Source organism: Hyperolius riggenbachi, chromosome 4 (assembly GCF_040937935.1).
Source record: "Hyperolius riggenbachi isolate aHypRig1 chromosome 4, aHypRig1.pri, whole genome shotgun sequence".
NCBI lineage: Eukaryota > Metazoa > Chordata > Amphibia > Anura > Hyperoliidae > Hyperolius > Hyperolius riggenbachi.
Genome location: NC_090649.1, coordinates 226,632,411 through 226,658,043, shown reverse-complemented (window position 1 = coordinate 226,658,043; position 25,633 = coordinate 226,632,411). Strand labels below are relative to the sequence as shown.

Here is a 25,633-nt window from a genome sequence, read left to right as displayed (position 1 = left end):
GACTTAGCGACTATTCTAGTACACGCTCAATACTAAGCAGGATACATTTAAAAAAGTTTAGTTGTTCACTGTTTAAATAGCAGAATTGTAAAGCACAGATTGCTGCCAGCTGGCACAGAAGGTGTCTCTTCACGTGGCACAGCACACTCTCTTTATCCAGAAATGCAGTTATCAGGGCATATTTGCTGCTTAAAAAGATCACAAATGGCAAATTGGCTCACTTGATAGCATTGTATAAAGTGCAGCAGTCAGCTGCAACCTAAGTACATCTATGGGAAATTGTTATGAATTAGCCTTCTCTTTATTGAATGGATGAACTTTGTCTTCCAGTTGCTCCAGTGCTTCTATAGAGGCTTACATGCCCTTGCTGCTTATAGATGATGGTTTTCCTTGTGTTTATTTTTGTTGCAGTGCTTATATCTAGTATACTTCTCCTGTTCCTGCATTATGGAGAGAGAAGGGGGGCATACTATATAGTTTTTACTGTTTTAAACTTGTCCTTTATACTTTTGTTGATTTACTGTATGATACATATCAAAATGTTTTAGCTGTATTCAAGGTATCAATTTTACAGCCCACCCGTAGGCACAAATATTTTACTAGCATTGTAGCTGCATATATTATATTGAGTATAAATTACTTTTTAAAATACATTTGCCAGGAGATGTTTTATGAGTGATTTCCTGTAGGCCAGACATCCGATGGTTCAGGCTGCAATCATCACAAAAACCCTTTTCTGTGCCCTCCCCATTGCAATTTGAACAGTATAAGCTGTGACAGGGAGCTGCTGCTCCTCCCAAAGGACTTGCTGTTAACCCCTCTAGCTCCACTTCAGATAACCAGTTTTTAAGACATAATTTTTAGGTACAAAACCTTGTTTGTCAAAAGGTAATATCAAGGCACTCTGACAGTTTAAAGGGAACCTAAACTGAGAAGGATATGGATTTTTCCTTTTAAAATAATACCAGTTGCCCGTCTCTCCTGCTGATCCTGTGTCTCTAATACTTTTAGCCACAGCCCCTCAACAAGCATGCAGATCGGGTGCTCTGACTGAAGTCAGACTGGATTAGCTGCATGCTTGGTTCAGGTGTGTGATTGAGCCGCTGCTGCAGCTAGAGAGATCAGCAAGATCCCAGGCAACTGGTATTGTTTAAAAGGAAACATCCATATCACTCTGTTTAGGTTCCCTTTAAGCACACAGATTTTGCCTGAGGGGTATGTACTATCATTTAAGGGGGGGGGGGGGGGCGGCAAGAAGCTTCTGGGACAGTCAACCAAAAATCACTGTTCACTTCAGTTACTTGAATTGAGGCGAAAAGAGAGTAGGGTGCCCAGATATTACTTTTTTGACAAACAAGGTTTCTATAGGCCTCCTACAAATTTACTGCGCTGCTCTCTGTTGATATATTATAGGGAAATGCTGCATATTCATTGTACATGAAAGGCTTTATCTATCATTTTAGCATCTTTCAGTTATGTGTGGGTCAGTGCTGTTCTTTTCATTTGTAATTCAAATAATGCTGTAGAAGATGTAGCCTTTTAGCATGTGTTTATAATTTGTGCTTCCTCTTTCACTTTGCACATATCCCACCCCTTCTAGGAGTGTCCTGGAGTTAGTGGGCATGCAGCTCAGATGGGTCAGAGAGATAGGGGGAATATGTTAGCAAGAATCCCACCTTAAGGGCTGAAACTTCAAACACTAGAGGTTTATTGTGGAAGAAGACTAAATGAGCCATGTGTGTCCGAACTGGCCTAGGAGCAGGTGCTCTACCACTGCCTCCACTGCACGTACTCTGCAATTAGGCAACACGGGGAGGGAGGGTGGCTACTAGACACCAGGGATCAGTCTTTGGTGATGGAAGGGAGACACTAGATACTCTATGGGCTTGATTCACAAAGTGGTGCTAACAGCACGCTGGTGTAAAGCCCTTTATCACTCCTAAACTCAGTTTAGGCGTAATAAGTTTAGGCGTGATAAGTTTAGGTGTGATAAGTTTAGGTGTGATAACTATAGCACCAACTGGGTTAGCACCGCAGGGCACAGCTGATCAAAGGTTTTGCGCTAGCAAAGTCTGGTGCACTTCGCATAGAGTTTAATGGCGCTGCTTTGCGTGCGGGACTTTGCACGCGATCTAAACTTATCTAAACTTATCACGCCTAAACTTATCACGCCTAAACTAGCTTTTCACCAGCGTGGTGCAATGGTTATTACGCCTAAAGTCTCTAACTGGGTTAGCACCGCTTTGTGAATCAAGCCCTATGACCTGAGTATAAGCGGAGGCTTTGCTCTAGTGACCTTTTTAGGAGCACAAAAATCTTGGTGAACATAAAATTACAAATTATGTTCTTATTTACGAGTACATATTTAAGAATAAATACAGAGTTTTTTTCATATGCCTATTTTTTCCCATTTGGTGGGCAAGAAGAGCTCTGGAAAAAATCTGCAGCATGCCAGTGTCTTGTTTTAAGTCTTCTTCTTGATCTGTATTTATTATATACCAATGAAAGGTTAACGTCACAGGCCCTTATCCATTACCTAATCCCCCAAATTCAGCGTAAAAGGTATATATTACAGGTATACACTTCGACAAGGGCTGACTCACGAGGACTGATTGAAAAGAAGTGAAAGTATCCCTATTTATCTGTTAGGAGGAGAGGATGACACAGGAATACTGTGGCAGTGTTTCTGAATGAAATTCATCGACAAATGTAAGCAACTCGTATAGGTCATCATGGTGACTGGATGCAGTACTGTTAAAATTGCCCCACCAAGCTATATTTCTTACCATATCATTTGTACACCACAAGCATATGGTAGGAAGTGCATTTAAGGAGGCAATTCTCTCTGACTTTTGATAACCGCTGTATGCATCTACCATGATGACACACATGAAGTACTTCCACTTGCCATTAAACACACTGTAGGACATGACCGTCAAACTGCAAGATCAAATACACTAATAAATGCCATTCACAAACACCAGCACCAGCAGAGTCATGATCAGTGGATAGGGTAGGCAGAGATTAATCCTATCGATTAGTGTTGGCAGGTTAGGTTTAGTCATTGGTAAGGAAGGCTTAGGGATAAAGGTAAGTAGTATGAGGATGCAGTTTTTGTTATCTTGGTTAAGGTTAGGTATCCGTAAGAAATTTATCATCAACAGGGAAAGTTGAGGTTTGGTGTAAGGAAAGGTTTTTTGTTAGGAATGGAAAGTTAAGTTTATGTGTTAAGAGGTTAAAACGGGAAGAAAAAGGTTAGATCTCAGGAAGTTATCATCAAATGGGGAAGTTAAGCATTAGTTACTGTGCTTTCACTTTGAAGGGGAAGAAAAGGATCATTGTCAAGATTAAGGTATGGGGAATGAGGTTGTTGTCAAAGGGGATTGGTTATGGTTGGGCGTCACAACAGAGGTAAAGGCTAGGCATCAGGAATGGGATCAATGTGGAGATGGAGGCTACAGGAGAACTCCAGGATGTTCTAAATAAAAGTATCTCTTTCTCTTCCCCCAGTTATTTTAGTTTTTGCAATTAATGTTTGAAAAGGGTTTTCAGTTGCTAGTATTATGTTTTGAAATACAGCAATATTTTAAAGGAAAACACTGTTCATTATGGAGTGAGATTAAATAGACCTTCATGCTCTGTTTCAACTACAGTGGAGAATGGACATTTTTTGTCCATTCTCCAGTGATTGCTAAAGGGACATTAAACATCTCCTATTTTATAAATAGGAGCCGTTAACACTTGTCACTCTGGAATAGATCCTTGGGATCCATTGCGTTTAGTGGGCCACACTCCTGTGCAGTCCACAATAATTCTGGGCAGGCAGGTGCATTCCTCCATATAGCCTATGGTGGTAATGCATCTGCCCCGGGCTGCAGCTGGACCATCGGAGCTGACATTACTCTGTCCGCTCATGCCGAACCGGTGCAAGTGGGAACCGAGCCGCAGACTTTGATTGTTTTACATTTTCTGCTTTGCTAATAATGCTTAGTAGACAGAGGGACAGAAATAACACAATTGTCCTTACACCTGGTAATGTAATTAATCTATCTTTCTGCTTATCTCCAGATACATTAAAGGCCCGTACACACGTGAGACAGGCTGGATCGCTCAGAAACAGCCTTATCAGTCTGCCTGACAGACTGTACACACGCCGGACTGTCGCTGGAACGCCCGCCCAACGGGAGGGTCTGCCGGACCCGTCGTTCCAGCCTGTCTAGCGTGTGTACGGGCCTTTAATGTATCTGGAGATAAGCAGAGAGATAGATTAATTAAAGGTGCCCATACATCTATTGAATTGGTGGCCGTTTGACCATTTATTTCGATAATTGTTATTGAATCGGATGAAAATTGGTGCCACTAAGTACATACCTGGTTGACGATGCGAGCAATATCGGTCAGAGCATGTCGATCGGACATGCGGCAAGATGTCGGGCTGTTGTGGTAGGTAGATCAGGTGCGCGGAATATGCCACAAGCGATAGCGGGATGAGCAGCGAAAACCCCCAAAACTATCCTCCCTAATGTCCAATGTGCCCACCCGGTGACCAATGCACTATACATTACTTGTCCTCCGGGCTCCATCCATACAAATGTCCCACATGGTTGCCGGAGTAACATGGGCATGTATGAGACGTCACGTGTGTCCACTTGTATTCTGGCAACCACGTTGGATGCGCGTACGGACAGGGGACATAGCCCAGACCCAGTGGCGAACACAGGCAGATAATGTATAATGCACTGGGCACCAGGGGGGAGGGCACATTGAACATTAGGGGACATCATCGAGCTGGCGAGGCCAATTCCAGATCGATTTCAGCATGGCTGACAGATCTCTCTCTATCCAGATTCGATTCGAGAGAGATTTGTCTCTTGGTAGAATCTGCCCATTATCTCTAGATGTATGGCTACCTTTAGCAATTAAATCTTCTGCAGCTGACAACTTGTGCAGGTTATAGGTAACCATACATATAGTGATTTTGATGGCAAATCGACCAAGAAATATATCTCTCTCTCCTCGGGGGAGAGATCTATTGGCCTCCATAAACCACAGGCTGATTTCCTGATCAATTTCAGCATGACATTTTGGGGGAATTTGCCTAGTGACCCTGCATTGCAGCTTTCCCTTTTCTTTTGTGTCACCAGTGGGGCAATCCCAGGGGTTGTGAGCTGGTGGACACCAGACAGCAAAGTAGTCCACTGCCCACTAAGGGTAGCAGCCCATCATCCTTTGCGGGGTGCTCTGGTGAAGACCTGCAGCCACTTAGACTCCACACCCTGGGAGAGCCCACCCCAACCACCTGAGACTGGGTTAACAGGTCCTGCTCAAGAAGTGCATTACAGTTATACTGTATACAGTTCATACAAGCAAAATGGAGGAAATAATACACTTTTCATGAGTCTAATTAGTTTAGAATTCAAGTACTCTGCAATAGTCAATATAGTTGCACTTCATGCATACAAGTCTACTAATAACGCACATGTGGAATATGAAGCGTCAAGGGCTCTTCTGTGCAGCCAAATAAACATCAGCTGTATGAGAGCCAGTGTAGCAGTATGCAGCTCTTACTAGGGACAGCCTAGAGTTTGTCTATTCTAAATAGTCTGCCTGTTCAGATAATCAGCGCTTTGTCAGTGTTGCCACTATAAGTAGCAGACCTGCTTGTTCATACTTGTCTGCCTTCAGACAATTTCCTCATTAGGCGGGCAGCTCTTGGAACTAGCTTTCTGCTGTAACCACTGTGCATTCACTTCCCATCTTTCCCTATACTTCATCTGATTCTTCTAATAATAGATGTTTTGTCCAAAGTGCAGTCTGCTACACAGGTGGAGTCTAAACACTTTGCTTTGGGAACCTGTAGCATACCTCTACTACAACCATATCCTTCTTCTGCCCTCACCTTTGTTGCCATTCTAATTCAGTCACTGTGGAAACATAAATATTGGGCTCACGCTTAGCCTGGGATTATGCATTCATTTTTGTGTTGTTATCATAAGGTTTTGATGTTTTTGCAGCTGTTTGTGGAATACTATTTAGTGCTGATTTATGTTGTCAGAAAAATAAAACTATAAATACAAGGTTATCAAAGCACCTCTTTTTATGTGTTGTAGTATCATACCTATCAGTGTTTAGGTATTTTTATAAACAGTGGAAGTTCAAATCTTTACCTAGCATACTTCAAGGAAATGTTACGTTATCTGGATCTTGAAAATAACAGATAAACTCACTACAGTATGCTTCTACTATTACATTTTCCATAGCTGATTGTTGTTTTTTTTTTGCCTATGGGGGTGCTGCCATCTTGATGGTGAGATCAGTACTATGCAAAGGCAGACAAGTATTATTATTATTTATATAGCGCTGACATCTTCTGCAGCACTGTACAGAGTATATAGCTTTGTCACTTAAATGTCTTTAAGAGGGGCATGCAATCTAATCTAGAGATGGCTCGAACCTCCGATTTTGGGTTCGCAAACCTCGAACGCGAACTTCCGTAAAAGTTTGCGAACCTGCGAACTCAGCAAACTACAATAGACTTCAATGGGCAGGCGAACTTGAAAAACTATAAACACTGTTTCTGGCCACAAAAGTGATGGAAAAGATGTTTCAAAGGGTCTAACACCTGGAGGGGGGCATAGAGGAGTGGGATACACGCCAAAAGTCCCTTGGACGCAAGGCAGGGTTATAATCCCTAAAGGGCAGAAATCATATTGCATTCCTAAATTGGAGGTATAAAGTGTTGAAAAGATCTTGCGTGTGTACACATGGATCAGCAGGTACTGTAAGTAGTGTACTGCTTCACACTGACAGACCAAACTCACTGTGTAACGCACCGCAAACAGCTGTTTGTGTAATGATGGCCGTGCTTGACTGGTGCCCACAATCGCGAGAGTGCAGGTGATGGCGGTTTTCAAGCCTATATGGTCGCCGGGCTGTGGTAGCTCAATGACAGAACAACAATGACTGTCCAGCTGATCGAATTAGGTCTGTCCACAATGAAGCAACGACCTTATTATCTTGGGTTTGCCCCCCAACACACTCATATAGGTCATTGCTTAATTGTGATACCCAAGCCCCTTCACCGCGGCAAGGTAACGATCATGAAGGGGAATTAACACATGTAAATGCCTTTTGTTTTGTTGTTGCAGCCGCAGTGCAGCCAGAAAAAATAGGCATGTACACGCACCAGAAAAAAAATATTCTTTTTGTTAGCACGGCCTTAAAAAAATTCAGGAATCCACCTGGAATCCTGGACCCTGTTGGTGGTGGCGGAGAAGGCGGTCAAGCGGCCTGCAGGCAGATATGCTGTGTGGGGACTGACTTATTCTTGGGGCAGGCAGCAGAGGCAGGCAGGCAGATATGCTGTGTGGGGACTGAATTACTGCTGACTGACTGCTGTATAATGATAAGACGAATACACTTGAAATCCTATAACAAGAATCTGTTATGGAGGGCAAGTCTGCCATCCATTCAAGTGAATGCTCTGACTAGGATAATACAATGTGCAGTCACAGAGATGCAGTGAAAGGTATGCACTGACTGCTGGTGTAATGCAATGTGCAGTCACACAGATGCAGTGAAAGGTATGCAGTGACTGGTGGTATAATACAATGTGCAGTCACAGAGATTCAGTGAAAGGTATGCACTGACTGTTGGTATAATATAATGTGCAGTCACAGAGATGCAGTGAAAGGTATGCACTGACTGGTATAATACAGTGTGCAGTAACATAGATGCATTGAAAAGTATGCAGTGACTGGTGGTATAATGCAATGTGCAGTCACACAGATGCAGTGAAAGGTATGCAGTGACTGGTGGTATAATACAATGTACAGTCACACAGATGCAGTAAAAAAGGTATGCATTGACTGGTATATAAAACAGTGTGCAGTCACACAGATGCAGTGAAAGGTATGCAGTGACTGGTGGTATAATACAATGTGCAGTCACACAGATGCAGTGAAAGGTATGCACTGAATGTGCTGGGCCTGGCACAGTATAGCAATTAGCAAGGGCCAGCTGCATCAGACAGGGCTGTATATGCAGTGTCAGTGGCACACACAAAAAAAAAACACATCACAAGAACATTAGCTCTCAAAAGAGTTTTTTGTGGTGCTTTTCAGCAACAAGACCTAACTAGCGCTTTCTTGATCTCTCCAGCAACCTCTCCCTTCTCTCACTAGCAGCAGACAGAGTGAGAACATGGCCGACGCTGCTGCCTTTTATAAGGGGGGGCGGGGGTCCAGGAGGGAGTGCAGCCTGATTGGCTGCCATGTGTCTGCTGACTGTGATGTAGAGGGTCAAAGTTTAGCCCAATGATGTGGTATAGGGGGCGGGTTGAACTCTATGTGGGCGCGATTTGAAGCGAACGCAAACCCACGTTGTTTGCGCAAACAAGTTCGCCGGCGAACCGTTCGGGCCATCTCTAATCTAATCCCTACCATAATTATATGTCTATTATAGTCTAGGGTCAATATTATGGGGGAGCCAATAAACTCATCTGTATGTTTTTGGGATGTGGTAGGGAACCGGAATGCCCTGAGGAAACCCACGCAGACACGGAGAAAATACAAACTATGCAGATAGTGCCCTGGCTGCAAAGCAGGTGGTTTCGGCACTCAGCGTTTTGCATGGAAACTAGGCACCTCATAGCAGCAAAATTATGCAGCGTAGAGCCCGTGAGAGTAATTTGGGGCTCCGACTATTGCCGGTCCCCAAATTACAGCTCCCTCCAAGTTGCGACAACACGGGGGGGGGAATAGTATTTCACACTGCCGGGGAGTTTAGCTGCTGCAGGGAGAGCCGTCATTCGGCTCCCCCTGTGCCCAACTCACCGATGGTGTACTAATACGTACACATCTCGCTGGGATTCAAATCAAGGGATCCAGTGCTGCAAGGCGGGAATGCTATCCACTGCATCAATGTGCTGCCCAGCAATTTCAGCCAGTTTTCTGAAACTGTTAGCAGTTATAAAAAAAAAACCTCAGTTTATTGTAAACAAGAAATGGCTGTTAAGATAATTAGCTGTTCTGTAAAGGCCCATACACACGTTGGATTTTTCCGAACGCCGGGTCGTTTGAACGTCCCGTCGTTCAGTCGTCCGCACGCCAAATCGGGCGTGTGTACAGACTGTCATTCGGGTGATAAGACTGGTCTTGAGCGATCCGCCCGCTTTCAACCCATGACCCATATGCAATTAACTTTTTCTCTTGAGTTTTCTCCTATGAGATCATTTTCATATTCTCTTTAAAATAACTTTTCAGCATTTTACAATTGAAACAGTACCCAGAGAAAAATTAAATTAAATGTATTTGAGTATTTTCTTGCTCTCTGTTGGCTTAAAAGGCATTTTATGACAAGTTGTGAAAATATCACCTAGGAGGAAACTGAGGAGAAAAAGTGAATTGCATATGGGTCCATAGTGTCCTACCTCTAATGCAGCCTCTCACAAGCTTTTTACCCTGGAGGAACCCTTCACATCATTTTCGGATCTCAGGCAACCCCCGCATTAATGTAGGGAGAAAGGATTTCTTTTCTAGTAGGATTTGTCATTAAAAGTGGGTGAGACTAAACACTTTTTGTTATTTTAAAAGTCCCCATTCCATGTTTCTCTTATTACAGGGCACCCATTTCATGCCCCCCATTATTGCACTGCCTATTGCCTGTTAATAACAGTCTCATGGCCATTGCACCATTGATGAGCAAGTAGGGAAGCTAGAATTTAGGATGTGCAGAAAATTAGGACATTGAGAAGGTACTGACATCATTTTGAACCTTTCTCAACCTGACAGCTGAGGCAGCTCAACTTAGAGGGGGAAAATGCCAGGGAACCCCTGCAAAGTCCTCGGGAAACCCTGGGATGCTTGGGAACCCTCGTTGGGAAAGACTGCAATGGCTAATTCAGCTGTGCTGCTGCAGGCACTGTGACCATTATCCACCAATAAAATGTAATGTGCTACTTTCTGTACCTCCACTAAAATGCCATCTGTGCTACTTTTTGCTTCTATGACACCTTTCTAGCCACCCACAAAATATAGACTTTATTTCTGCAAACTCCATCCTCCTGAGACATATAAATACAATGTTCTAGCTGCACACAATGGCCCATATGCAATTAACATTTTCTCCTGAGTTTTCGGCTAGGTGATCTTTTTCCACCTTGTTAATAAAATGCCCTTTTAACAACCAGCAAGCGAGATAATACTCAAAATATTTTTTATTATAATTTTTCACCTACTTATCAGTTCCAAAGTGATGAAAAGTTATTTTAAAAATAAGTTGAAACATTATCTCCGAGAAAACTCAATAGGCCAATGGCCCTTACTCAATTCATGTTCTCTTCTAGGAGATACTTTTTCATGTTCTGTTAATAATAGCTTTTCAGCACTCTGCAATTAAAAAGTATCAAAAAGTAGTGAGTAAGGCCGCTTTGACACCTGCCCCGTGCAGTGTCTGACTTGCATGCCACAATAGGCTGTAATGTTAATTAGGCTATAGCAGCACAGTGGGAATTTCACTAAAAATACTGGAATTCAGGTGTCGGCTACAGCCAGCCCCCGAGTAATTCCACAAAAGGACAATTAGGTAATAATTTGTGAAGCACAGGGAGAGCTGTCTCTCGGCCCAAATAACCACCACCGAAAACATACATGAGCAGAAGTAGGGGAAAAGGCACTGTCCAAATTACTCTAAATATTTTATTGCTTGCTGGTGACTCAAAAGACATTTTCTTAATTATTGATGATATGTGAAAATATCATATAGGAGAAATCATAGGAGAAAAAGTGAATCATATCAGGTCCAAATGTTTCTTTCAAAATGTCAGGAGGAACTTTACCCTATAGTTTTTTGGGTTTTTTTTTTTACATATATAGTGCTGCAATATTCTAATGCTTCACTATTTTGACATCATCACATACTTATCAGTGGAAAAAAGTCCACTTTAAACTTGGGGTCCCACAAATTTAATGAGGTATAATCCTGCTTCACATATACACTTGATTTCTGCTTTCTGATTTCTGTTATATTCTAAGTTCCATCTGTCAAGAGATAGGTAAAAGGTGCTGCAAATAAAAATGAGCTAAGGACCTGAAATGTATTTTATTAGACAGTTTAGGTACCTCACTCATTATATTTTATAAAAGCCTTCAGATCTGTATATATTCGGCACAACAACAATACCAGTAAATCTTGAAAGCGAGTTCTGCTTTGTAACTAGCTGTGGGGAAACCCGAAATTTGGATGCCGCCATAGGTTCCCACATGAATAGTGTTATGGGGGAAATTTGGGTGGCTGCGCCTAAAAAATAGCGGCTGCTGGGGCCACCCACAATGCAAACTATGGCTACAAATAGCAGGCACTCAAATTTCCCTCATAGCCGCTATTTTTGCCTTTTTTGTGAATAGTGTGCGTGTGGCGCGGAGGGGGGGGGGGGGGGGGGATATAGTTAGGTGTGTGGAGGAGTGGTTAAGGTTAGGCATGGGGGAGAGATGGTTAAGTTTAGGCATTGGAAGAGGGAGTTTGAGAATAGGGTAAGTATAGCTGTAGTAAAATATTAGTATCAATTACCAATATTTTACTGTCGTCATTAGCACTGCAAGCGTAGACTATATGTAAATATCTGTAAATTTACTGATATTCTACTGTCAGCTATGTCTAGGTTTCCGACTGCCCATTTTCATGTATCCAATGTTCGGTCCAGAGAGCAGAGAATTCCAATGTTTCTTCTCACGATATTCAACACTTCCTGTTGCATTGACATAGTATTGAAGAGCAGAACATAAGAAGAAGTCTTCCCACTGGAGACTTAGCCAGGAGGAAAAACCTAACAGGTGTTTTAACTGCTGTCTACTGTGTCTTAAACTACACAAATTTCTGTTGACTGGGGTTCCACTTTAACGCAGGTATACGCAGCAGCCTTGATAAGAGACCTCTGTGAGATAGACATCCATCATTTCTACTGCTCAGCACAGCATCTGCCCCTTTGTATATTATGCAAGTGCATCAGTCACACTCCTCAGAGACCGAGAGATTACTGGTACAGGCCCTCACTATCAGTCATGCATTTTCATGTTTGGTATTTCACTCCCTCACCTCTGCGATCCATAACCAATCCTGCAACTACAATGATCTATCCTAACTACTCCTAACTCTGCTTTTCTCTACAATGTGAAACCCCTTAAGTAATATGTTCAATTCCCCACCATATCTATTTTATTAAAAACATATTAAACATTTTTTGACAATAACAAAGATTTGCCTGCAGGTACTCTCCTGCGGAGCAGGTGTTGCAGGTCTCATGATATCTGCACTTTTTGTCTGGCCTTTTGCAGACAAGCTCCCTAGTTGTGTCGGTCACCACATGAATCAGGTTGAAGGGATGTGGACAGAATTTTTTCTAGAGCCACCATAATCTGTAGTTACGAAGCTGTTTCTAAGTGCAGTTTTTGCTTCTCAGTTTTCAACAAAACAGTCTTATTTAAAATTAAACCTATTTTTAGAACTAGTTTAGTTTTCTAACACTCTTTGGCTGTCATGGAATTGGAAATACCCACAAGGCTAAGAAGCAGTGGGCTATTTTCATATAATCTCTTGTTAAAAGTTTACAAACCTGCTCTTCTCATTGTCTCGCTGAGTCTATCTTTACATGTGCTGAGCAGAACAGTTTACGTTCGGCTAACAACACCTAATAAGGGCAAAAGCTTCAGGTGGAACGAGGTGGAAACTATGTCTCAATGCTGAGACATGTCATATTCTAAAAATCCATTAGACAAGCTGTAATTTACTGTACTGCTGGGTTATGGATTTCCTGGACCTCTTGTTTCCTTGAATAATCAGTATATGTGTCCGTTATTGGCAGCCTTCTTAGCCAATGATCTGCACATATATTGGAAGCATCGCAATTCTTAAATCTAAAAAGCCTTTGCCTTCCCTTTTCTGTATAAATTTCTCTTTATTATTATTCTAAAAGATTACATACTAGAAGAAAAAAGAATAAAATAAAAAAATATTAATTGGACAGTTTATATAATGTGGCTCCAAACATATAAGTAATGTAGTTCGGTAGTATCTACACAGACATGAGGTAGGGATATATATGAGGACGGGTTCCGGATAAGGGCTGCTGCCCTAATGAAATAGGAACTTTTAAAGTCTAATTAACAAACTACATTATAGCATATCCCAGAAGGCTGAAGAGTCTATGAATACTAATCAACAGGAACATAGGAACATGTGGAGATATATTCATCTAGTGAATCATTTTCTAAAGACAACAATACTTCCATCCTCATGAATTCATTCATGGCTTCCACTCAACCTCTTCAAAGAGGGGGGAGGAGACGATTTCCAAGATCTGGCAATCGCGGTTCTGGCCACAGTTAGACAATGTATAAGGATATTATTTTTAGTTCTAATAACTGGCCAGAAAGTAAACATAAAAGAGACAGCTTGGGGGAATTAGTTATCGTAGTTAACGTCATAGCTCGAATCACCTGGAAAATCAATTACCAAAGGTATGAACTAATGAGTATTGCCACCAGATATGAAAGGGAGTGCCGATTTGCTTATCTTCAGCATAGTTCTGGGATGTCGACATTTGTACAGTGAAGAAAAGCTGGGGGAATCTATACCAGAGAGCCAAAATCTTGAAATTCCATCTTCGAAGGTCTATTTACAACGGGATCCAGGGCATGTTTTTTAGAGAGGGGATATAGACTCCTCCAAGGACTCCCTGGTCTCCCTGAGTAGAAAATGTTATTCCACTACTCTGGATAAGAGAGCCGCCTTATGATACAGGGAAGAGTCTAGCAGACACAATACACCTGATCACTTAGGCTGTATTAATCTAGAAAACGTTATTCTAGGCCTCTCAGTTGTCTATAAAAATTGGCAATTGGAAGAGCATAAGACAGCAAAGAAGTAGGCAGCTTAGCCTATAGGGATCTCCTGAAACATATACGTAGGCATAGACAGGGAGGACATTATAATTTCCTTGAGTATTAACTATTAAAGGCGGAAAATTAAGCTGATATAATCTACCAAGCTTGGAAGGGATATAAACACCTAAACATTAATGGCAAAGGATTGACATTTAATACTGAAGGAGGAACCTACAGAGGACCAGACATGACTGGGAAGAGACATCGAGAGCCTTGGTCTTCGATTACTCCTGAAGTTACTTAGCCTACCGTATTACTCAAATTCTTCTAATATATGTGGGAAAGAAATGATGGGCTGAGTGACACAAATTAAAAGGTCATCCGCATAAAGCACTACCTTATGCTGGTTACCCACTTTCCTTTTCTGGTTACACTTGCTATAGTGGTAAAATAAGCACATGCTGTGCCATTAATTGTTCCTTTTACCTTATTGCACTGGCTTGATCGATATAAATTGAACAGATCTTTCCTTCACCATTTATGTGGACTGGATTACAATAAAAACATTGTGAATGTATCCGTCTGAGAGCAGCTGGTTCATGTGGAAGACTGCTAGCTTGCCAGGGAGCTAACTAAGCCAGGATTACCCTTGAGGTTTAATACAAAACCTGCCCAAACCATGAATGAGATATAGAGGTGTAGTTACAAAAGGCCTCATTTCCTTTTTAGTTTTGCAAACAAGAGAAACATTTTGACAATTAACCTTTGCATGATTTTGGCCTTGTGATTACTGCCTTATGGAATGCAACCCCTTTTGTTTGTTTTATGTGATCCTCCTTTTACCAAAACCAACCTGTTCAGCTAACTACTCTAAAAATAATTATGGCTTTTTGTAGTTAAGTAAAAATAGGAGTATTTACTCAATAATCACTTACTAGAAACATCACTTACTAGAAACAGTAGTAGTGTCAACTCTTTTTGATATTTTAGAGCTTTATTGATATTTAATAGAGACACTTTCATTGATGACTGCTTGGAACATTTGGGACCGTAAGCAATAGGTGGATTCAACCAGATTCACCTGTGAATGCTGCAATTGTGAATTGCTGGAGGGTGCTAAGTAAGCTGACTGGCCTAACCAGTACCAGTATTGGAGATCTGCATATCAGGACTTTAATATGAAGCAAGATTTGCCTGATCATTGAGAATTTGGGCAAATGATCTTTTAATGCTGCACTGTATACACACTGATCAGTCAGCATGAAACTACTGACAGGTAAAGCAAATAACTGGTGGTGGGATAAACCAGGCAGCAAACGGTATAGACATTTCTTGAAGGTGATATTTGGGGTGATTAAGCGCTCACCTAGCAACTAGTACCAAATACCTGAAGTGCACCTTTAACCGTCTGAAGTCCATGCCTGCATGAGTCAAAGCAGTTTTGGTGGCACAAAGGGTATCCGCATAATATTAATCTCGTGGTTTTAATGTTTTGTCTGATTATCATAAAATGGCTTTTATATGGTACTGCTAACTTTTTTTGAAATTGTTTATAGTTTATTTTAGCTTAAGCGTTCTTCTATGTTTATCAGCATAAATAGAGCGTAACTTAGGATGTGGTGTCTGTACCATGCTAGAATTTAAAGTGAAGCTGAAGTGAAAGGGATATGGAGGCTGCTAAAAAATGGCTTCACGTGGCTAAATTAATGGTTCCAAAATCAAATGAACATGACAGTAATTGTAATGTGCAACCACAATTGGCATAAAATGAGCATGTAGACAGTTGAAGATCCTGTGCAATACTGACACAAAGCAGCTAAAGGCACTGTCCTGTCATTAGAGTTTAGGGTGTAGGTGGAGTAGCATGATGGAGAAGAGAATGGCCCCAAGAGGAAAACCTTTGGTACAGCAACAGACAGCAGGTATGGGGAGGAGTCAGTATTGAAGTAGGCCAGAAACGTAAGAGGGAAACCAAGCATGCACCATTTGCCTACTTTTGTTCATGTAAAGTATATGAGACACCCTAAGAACCCACTTTTGGTATATTTGTTATAGATTCTGCTGATTTTTTTTTTAGTTCACCCTTTAAACCAAAGGGTTAAATATTCAAAAAATCATTTGTAAAACTTTGTTCCAGCAAATTTTCTGTAGCCTTATCATCGTTTATGGTTCATATTATTTGCATTTGATTTTTTTAGAGGTTATCAGAGGTAGTATGCAAGTATTTATCCGATAGAGGAAATCACTGTTCACTTCACCTGTTACTTTGATTTACTGGAATTTTTAAGTTACCGTAGGTTGTTTACAATGCAATTATGTTTATGCATTGCCAGTGAAGAATTTTCACTTTTCTTCTAGGTTTCTTCTAGGTTTGTTGTGGCCATGCTTATAATTGTGCTTTTGCTGTTATGTTTTGTACTATCATTTAAGTAATGTACAGTAAATGATGTTGCTTTTATTTTCTGTCAATGTCTCATATACACTAGATTATGGGCTTGATTCACTAACCGGCACTAAGTGTTAGCGCCGGAGTAAAAAAGAGTTTTCCTGCGCTAAGCCGGTTAGTGTGCCTTATCTGAGGTTAGTGTGCCTTATCTGAGTTAGCGTGCCTTAAGTAGCTTTTTGCACACTAAATAGCTTTGTGCACACTAAAAGATGGACAAAGCTACATCGCAAACCGCAGATAAGGCACGCTAACCTCAGATAAGGCACACTAACCTCAGATAAGGCACACTAACCTCAGATAAGGTTAGCGCTGTAGTTTGTGCCCACTAAGTGATAAGGCACACTAACCGGCTTAGTGCCGGTTAGTGAATCAAGCCCTATGTTTATTTTCCGCAATGGATTTATGGTCATTGTAGGTTTACATTAGGGCTCACCATAAAGCTGTTTCAATTTGCTCTTTTTTATTATTTATTTTCTTGGCGTTCCTGAAAAAAAAATATCATCCAAAAAGCCTTATGCAAAGTACTTTTTTTTTAAATCTATGCAGACTTTCCAGAAAGATGAAATCGAACCTCTTCAAGCTCGTCTACAAGAGGTCAACTGGCTAGGTCAAGGCCTTGTTCAAAGTGCTGCTAAGAATACCAGCACCCAGACCCTGGAACATGATCTGGAGGAAGTAAACACAAGGTGGAATGCCCTGAACAAGAAGGTACCAACTCCAGTCTTTGTTATGTGGGAACTATTTCAACATTTTCCTTTTGTTCTTTTTCCTTCAACTATTTGCTAAATATTCCCTTTCATGTCTGGGCAGTTTTTCAAGACAGAACACATTTTGTTCTTGCTCAGACACCCAGTGTCCCTGTGTGGCTTGTTTCAGTATTGTATACAAGTTGTCACATTGCTGGTTAGCTAGACAGCCATGGTGTTTTTATAGATTTGGCACAATTACACATCTCACCTTAAAGGGGAACTCATTTTTTATATAGATTTTTCATTTTAAGTGTTAGTTTATAAATATTTCATTTGAGAGGTTGTATTAGGCAGCATTTCACAATGCATTTATTAACATACAGCATACAGTCTACAGCAGGCATTTGTGCCTTTGTGGTTAGTTGGCATACCTGGTATATCAAAACAGCAAAAGGCAAAAAGCAATATTTGTTAACAAAGTGAGCACATGAAATGTGCACCTGGTACTGTATGTTGGTTGGATGGAAGAAGAACTCCAGTGGCTAAGGCCCCGTTCACACTTGCGGTTTTGCAAAAACCGCACCGGATGTCCGGACCGCACCGGAGCCGGATCGGACCTGAACCGTACGGTTCCTGTCAGGATCCGGTCCGGATCCGGTCCGGTTGCATACGGTTTCCGTGCGGTATGAACACGGTTGCGGTCCGGATCCGGATTCTTAAAGAGATAACAACCTGTATAAATACCTGGGGTTCTGGGAGGTCAGCAGAAGCTCTGGGGTCATTGTTGGAGACAGCTGGACGTGTGGAGACCATCCTTGGATTCAGAGACAGCAGTTGGGACCATGGATCCAGTCATTTTTTACGCTTATTACCTGGGAATTCTCTCCTTCCTGTTGTTTACCTACTACTATGTGGGGAGAAGGCGTGCTCCTCGCAGGAGATGGTGGGTGCACCCTCTACTAGCCAGGAGGCAGAGGAAGGGAGAGTTCCAGGCCCTCTACCGGGACCTCAGACGACACCCACAGAAGTTCTACAGCTACACTCGGATGTCTATTCCCCTGTAAGTATATAGGCCTAAATACACCAACCCCCACCATTCCTAAACACCCCACCCTCACCCCCACAACACCTCATCCCTGTATACCTAGCTAAACACACCACCCTGACCCCCACACCCCTGTATACCTAGCTATACACTACACCCCCACCCTCCACAACACTCCCAAACCTCTGTAAACACACCTCCCCCATCCTCCACCCAACACCTTGTCCCACAACATACTTTACAGCTTCTTCCTTTACATCTCCTGACAGGTTTGATACCCTTTTGGAGATGGTGAAGGATGACCTTAGGAAGAAGGATACCACGTTCAGGATAGCAGTCACACCACAAGAACAACTACTCATCACACTGAGGTATGTAAAAACAAATTTTTTTATTGCAAAAACAACCACTTTCCAACATGGAAACATTCTTCCAACATGGAAGACAAAAAAATAACATATCTATGGTATAGCCCGGTCAGTTTTAAGGAACACCAACCACCAACTTTGTGCTGGAAGAGTTGCAGGGCATAGCTGCCCAAGTGTCTTTCGGGGACACCAGGCCCTAATAAATTGAAGTGCTTCAAAAACCTAACCACTGGCACATGACCCTCTGAGCCATGGGTGAAGGACACAGGTCAGTGAAAAGGCTAGGCCTCTCACCGACCAGTCAAGGTGTCCTTCATCCATGGCTCCAAGGGTCTTGTGCAAGTGGTTAGGAACAAGAACAAAGTGAGGAGCAAGAGGAACCGATGGCAGAGGAGCAGGACTACAGGTGCAGTGCAACAGGCACAAGGTTGTGACCCAGGTAGTGTCTTTCGGGGACACCAGGCCCTAAAATTGAAGTGCTTTAAAAACCTAACCACTGGCACAGGACCCTCTGAGCCATGGGTGAAGGACACAGGTCAGTGAAAAGGCTAGGCCTCTCACCGACCAGTCAAGGTGTCCTTCATCCATGGTTCAAAGGGTCTTGTGCAAGTGGTTAGGAACAAGAACAAAGTGAGGAGCAAGAGGAACCGATGGCAGAGGTGCATGACTACAGGTGCAGTGCAACAGGCACAAGGTTGTGACCCAGGTAGTGTCTTTAGGGGACACCAGGCCCTAAAATTGAAGTGCTTTAAAAACCTAACCACTGGCACAGGACCCTCTGAGCCATGGGTGAAGGACACAGGTCAGTGAAAAGGCTAGGCCTCTCACCGACCAGTCAAGGTGTCCTTCATCCATGGTTCAAAGGGTCTTGTGCAAGTGGTTAGGAACAAGAACAAAGTGAGGAGCAAGAGGAACCGATGGCAGAGGTGCATGACTACAGGTGCAGTGCAACAGGCACAAGGTTGTGACCCAGGTAGTGTCTTTCGGGGACACCAGGCCCTAAAATTGAAGTGCTTTAAAAACCTAACCACTGGCACAGGACCCTCTGAGCCATGGGTGAAGGACACAGGTCAGTGAAAAGGCTAGGCCTCTCACCGACCAGTCAAGGTGTCCTTCATCCATGGTTCAAAGGGTCTTGTGCAAGTGGTTAGGAACAAGAACAAAGTGAGGAGCAAGAGGAACCGATGGCAGAGGTGCATGACTACAGGTGCAGTGCAACAGGCACAAGGTTGTGACCCAGGTAGTGTCTTTCGGGGACACCAGGCCCTAAAATTGAAGTGCTTTAAAAACCTAACCACTGGCACAGGACCCTCTGAGCCATGGGTGAAGGACACAGGTCAGTGAAAAGGCTAGGCCTCTCACCGACCAGTCAAGGTGTCCTTCATCCATGGTTCAAAGGGTCTTGTGCAAGTGGTTAGGAACAAGAACAAAGTGAGGAGCAAGAGGAACCGATGGCAGAGGAGCAGGACTACAGGTGCAGTGCAACAGGCACAAGGTTGTGACCCAGGTAGTGTCTTTCGGGGACACCAGGCCCTAAAATTGAAGTGCTTTAAAAACCTAACCACTGGCACAGGACCCTCTGAGCCATGGATGAAGGACACAGGTCAGTGAAAAGGCTAGGCCTCTCACCGACCAGTCAAGGTGTCCTTCACCCATGGCTCCAAGGGTCTTGTGCAAGTGATTAGGAACAACAAAGTAAGGTACAAGAGGAATCAAAGGCACAGGTGCAGGACTACAGGTGCAGTGCAACAGGCACAAGGTTGTGACCCAGGTAGTGTCTTTCGGGGACACCAGGCCCTAAATTATTAGTGCTTCTAAAACCTAACCACTGGCACAGGACCCTCTGAGCCATGGATGAAGGACACAGGTCAGTGAAAAGGCTAGGCCTCTCACCTACCAGTGAAGGTGTCCTTCACCCATGGCTCCAAGGGTCTTGTGCAAGTGATTAGGAACAACAAAGTAAGGAACAAGAGGAATCAAAGGCACAGGTGCAGGACTACAGGTGCAGTGCAACAGGCACAAGGTTGTGACCCAGGTAGTGTCTTTCGGGGACACCAGGCCCTAAAGTTCAAGTCCAGCAAAACCAAAAGTTCCCTGACATGGTCATCTGAACACCTCTGAACCTTGGTTGAAGGAGATGGGGCAGGGAAAAGGTTGGGCTAAAAAGCCCTGTGATGGTATCCTTCCTCCGAGGATCGGAGGTATTCAGAGGAGCATGTCCAGGAACAATTTGACTTTTTTTTTCAAATTGTATCGGCACCACTACTAGAAAAGGTGGGAGTTGCTGCCTGGAAATCTGGACTCTCTTGGGTGCTGGTCGTGGATGAGCTGGACCCTGACAGCGGTGGCCCATATTGACTGCCTCTGTAGCCGGTGTACATCTGTGATGATTGCCAGGTGGGCACCGCTGTTGGTTGTGGGGGTCTAAAAATTGGTGGTTGCAATAATGGCGTGTCCATGTGCTGTTTAATCACCTCCAGCAAATTGGAATGGCACGCCATCAGGTTTTGGGAAGGCACCTTTTCCAAATATGGTATTAGAGACATCACAGTGTGAAAACACGGGTGTGCCTGCAATTTCAGTAGTTCCTTGCTTTGTTGATGCATTTGCTGCATCATGTTCTGCAGCTGGCCCACCGACTGATGATGCTGCGCACGCAGTTGGTCGATTTCTCCTCTGTGCATCTCATGCATCATTTTAAGCTCGTCCCTGTAGTGCCCATGTACAGCGTCGAGCTCACATTGCAGTGAAGTGATGTGGGACTTGTACTGCTCCATGATATGGCCCCTGTCCTCATCTTGCAACTGCCGGGTTATGAGAGTTTGGTGGCTCTGAAGAATCCCGAGAAGTCCGGAGACAGCCCCGGACATCTCGGACTCTGTCTCTCTCCTTGTTGGGGGGAGGGTACCTCGACGCCTCACTGGTGTGGTGGTCCTCACTGGTGGTGTGGCAGCATCTTCCCGTCCTCTGGCCTGTGTCGGGGTTGCCCTGCGCGCTGGTTGTGCTGCAGTCTCTCGGTGCTCCTCACTTTGTTCTTGTTCCCCTGGAGCTTCCATAGCGGTCGATTGTGGAGGTGCAGCTTCTTCCACACTCGGTCCTGCAACCTCAACATCCAAGCTCTCTTCTGCCAAGTCATCATCAAAGGAGAGAGCTGGGATTAAGGACTCCCTCCTCCTACTCCTCTCCTCGGGGCAATAGGTTACATCGGCGACGTCATCATCCACCAAGCTCTCCTCACTGCTGAACCGTGCCTCCTGGGTCGGTTCCTCTTGCTCCAAATTGTCTTCAGTCCTGTAGATAAAAACAATATTTATTGGTGTGCCAAACAGCATGTGGCGTCAATTCACAGAGCTAGCAAACACTAGCAAACACTTTATCAACCGTTTCTACCCAACATTTGATAAAGCTTGTGAGAAAAGTTCGCTAGCCATGGGAATTGAGGCCAGTTTATAGCAATACATGGCCGAAGTCATGGTAGTAAATGAGCTCTCAGTTCCTGCCCACAGTAGTGGTACTTACAGTCTAGGTTCCAGGCTTGCATTGATGAAAGACAATTGCTTGGCAAATTGGTAGTCTTTTTGTCGCCTTCCCCCGCCACTGCCACTTCGTTCGGCAAGTTTTTTCTTCCGTAGCCATTTCACGTATGCATCATGTATATTGCGCCACCTTGTCTTGAACCTTTCTCCTGTAACGACATGAAAAATTGATTTCGATTATTTCTCTTGTAGGTACATCGCAACTGGACAAACATATACATCGCTACATGTCACATTTCGTATTGGGAAGAGCACGGTGGCAGGCATCGTCGTGAGGACTTCGAGGATCCTTTGGACGCGACTGAGGGCCAGATACATGCCTGTGCCGGACACCACGAAATGGGAGGAGATCGCCCAGGGCTTCTGGACCGAGTGCAAGTTTCCTAATTGTGTTGGCGCACTGGATGGGAAACACATCCGGATTCAGAAACCCGTGGGGAGTGGCAGCCATTATTTCAACTATAAAAAATACTTCAGCATTGTTCTAATGGCAGTGGCAGATGCGGACTACAAGTTTGTGTACGTGGATGTGGGGTCGTACGGTAGTTCCAATGACTCTGGAATTTTCCAGCGTACGACCCTTTGCCGGCTGATGGAGGAAGGCAGACTGCGTCTCCCCCGTGACAGACCCTGGCCTGGGACAAGGGCACCGGCCTACCCCTATGTGTTTGTGGGGGACGAGGCCTTCGCCCTGTCCGACCATGTAATGCGTCCGTACCCAGACAGGGGACTTGATGCCAGCCAGCTACACTTCAATGCTCGGTTGAGCCGTGCAAGGAGGATGGTGGAGTGCACATTTGGGATCCTGGTGTCAAAGTGGAGGGTGTTCCACACGCCCATGCTGCTGAAACCGGGCAACGCAGTTGTCGTGGTGAAGGCAGCATGCATCCTCCACAACTTTGTGCGGCAGGAGGAAAGAGAGACTCTGGAACCCCCGAATGTGCTTCCACTAATGCCCCTGCGGAGGTATGCAACCAGGCCAAGGGTAGTGTCACTGCGGAACAGGGACCAACTGAGACTTTATTTTACCACACCACCAGGACGAGGGTGAATGTTTGGTTTTTAATATGTTTTGTTTAAATGTGTTTATTTTGGAGTTTCAAGTTTTTAAGTGATTTTAAATGTCTTAATTTTTTACAATAAATTGATGTTTAATAATTGGTCATTGTGTATGTTTTATGTGCACAGGTGGGGTACATCGCAGGTGGGTGGGATACATCACAGGTGGGTGGGAGACATCACAGGTGGGGTACAGGTGGGTGGGATACATCACAGGTGGGGTACAGGTGGGTGGGATACATCACAGGTGGGTGGGAGACATCACAGGTGGGGTACAGGTGGGTGGGATACATCACAGGTGGGGTACAGGTGGGTGGGATACATCACAGGTGGGTGGGAGACATCACAGGTGGGGTACAGGTGGGTGGGATACATCACAGGTGGGGTACAGGTGGGTGGGATACATCACAGGTGGGGTACATGTCGGTGGGATACATCACAGGTGGTGTACAGGTGGGTGGGATACATCACAGGTGGGGTACAGGTGGGTGGGATACATCACAGGTGGGTGGGATACATCACAGGTGGGGTACAGGTGGGTGGGATACATCACAGGTGGGGTACAGGTGGGTGGGATACATCACAGGTGGGTGGGATACAGCACAGGTGGGGTACATCACAGGTGGGGTACAGGTGGGTGGGATACATCACAGGTGGGGTACAGGTGGGTGGGATACATCACAGGTGGGGTACATGTCGGTGGGATACATCACAGGTGGGGTACAGGTGGGTGGGATACATCACAGGTGGGGTACAGGTGGGTGGGGAACAGGTGGGTGGGCCACGGGTGGGTGGGCAACACGTGGGTGACACAAATCCATAGCAAAAGTGGAATACATCACAAGCTTAAACCACAAGCCCCCCCCAAAAAATTCTAGTCAACATACCCTCTGTGCCTTGCTGTCTCTTGCTCAAGTGCTCAAAGTCCTCCACATACAGCTTGGCAATTTTTTTCCACAGGCCTCTGCATTTTTTGATGTTGCTGTGGTCCGCATCCCCCTTGTCCCACAGGGCTGGTACCTGCTGCACCTGTAGGATGAGGTCTTCTGATGTGTAGGGCCTCACCCCCTCGCTATCAGACAGATCCTGCTCCATATTGCTGCCAAAGAGCTCCAGCATGAAGTCACTGCTGCTCCACTCTGTGAACGCTGGTGCCATGTGGTCCCCATCCAAAATGGCCACCATACCATAGAGTCAGCATAGGAAGTGTGGTACAACATCCGGTTTTTATAGCCAGTGTGTTGTGCGCTCTCCGGTTCTCATTGGTTTCCATTGGCCGGATGCAACATTCCGGCTCCGGTCCGGATACGTCAGCCGGACCAGCCGGACCAAAAAATAGCGCATGTTGGAACGGACGCCGGAGTCCGGATCCGGTCCGGCTCCGGTCCGGACGAAACGGACGCATGTGAACGGTCGCATAGACTTTCATTGCTATGCCGTGCGTCCGTTTCGTCCGGTCCGCATGCGGTCCGGCTCCGGCACGGCTCCGGCACGGCGATTCCGGATAGCAGCCGCTAATGTGAACCGGGCCTAATAGACGAATGCAAAAAATGATTAATTGTACCCATTTTTATATTCATTATTCTGGTTTAAGCATAAAAAACACTTCCCCATCTATATACTTCCTATATCCATATATTGCTGTATATTGGTATGTAATCCCGCCCACCCGGTAATATCAGAGCCTAGGCTTTTTATTCTGCAGAATTCTTCTCCCAGTACACTCTGAGAGACCTGGGCCCGTATGCAATTCACAGTTTCTCCTGAGTTTTCTCCTACATGAAATTTCCATGCCTTGTTCTTAAATGCAATTTAAACAACCAAAAAGCAAGAAAATACTCAATCATTTTGATATGACTTTTTCACCAACTTTTAGGTACTTTTCCAATTTTAAAATGCTGAAAATGTATTTTAAAGAGCAGATGAAAAATATCTTCCAGGAGAAAACTCGGGAGCCAAGGTGAAATGCATATGGGCCCAGGTGTTATTTCTGCTGACTTCAGCAAACACAGTAAACAAACATTCTGCAGTGATACACCTGCCAGCACTAAAGATTTCACCACCTGTAATACATTTCAGAATGTAAATCAGAGTGAGGAAATATTTTACAATGGGCAAATGCTGACTCAATAATCTATGACGTAGCATTGTAAAAAAGAAGCAATTTTATTCATTATGTTCAGTTCCTCTTTAAGTTGGAAACTGTAAAGACTCAAATATAAATTGACAATGGAAATAATTATGGCCATATTCCACCCTTGTTTAAGTATAGCCATGTACCACCCATAATAAGTATTTCCATATTGCTGCGCCTCAAATATGTCCATGTCCCCTGTAACATGCTTTCATATCCCTCTATAACAAGCATTGCAATGTCCCCTAAGTAACAAGGATTGCCAAGATAAGCACGATTGCTATTTGCACCTCTGCTTTTTCCCTATATGAAGGGGTTGGTGCACAAAAGCACTTTGGGACTTTTGTATAATTACCTATTTCATCACAGGCCCTGCACTCCCTATCTTTAAAGAAACACTGTAACATCAAAAATATCCCTTGGGGGCTACTCACCTCGGGTGGGGGAAGCCTCGGGATCCTAATGAGGCTTCCCAC

The 25,633-nt window shown here is 44.0% G+C and overlaps 1 protein-coding gene across 19 annotated transcripts in view; it reads left to right on the top strand.

The window, feature by feature from the left end:
* Positions 1-25,633, top strand: part of DST (dystonin) — a 748,258-nt gene that overhangs the window by 585,885 nt on the left and 136,740 nt on the right. For all 19 annotated transcript variants that reach the window (XM_068281416.1, XM_068281417.1, XM_068281405.1 and 16 more), the window contains one exon: positions 16,873-17,034. In XM_068281416.1, coding sequence (XP_068137517.1) covers positions 16,873-17,034 — 162 coding nt within the window. The remainder of the gene's footprint in view (positions 1-16,872; positions 17,035-25,633) is intronic.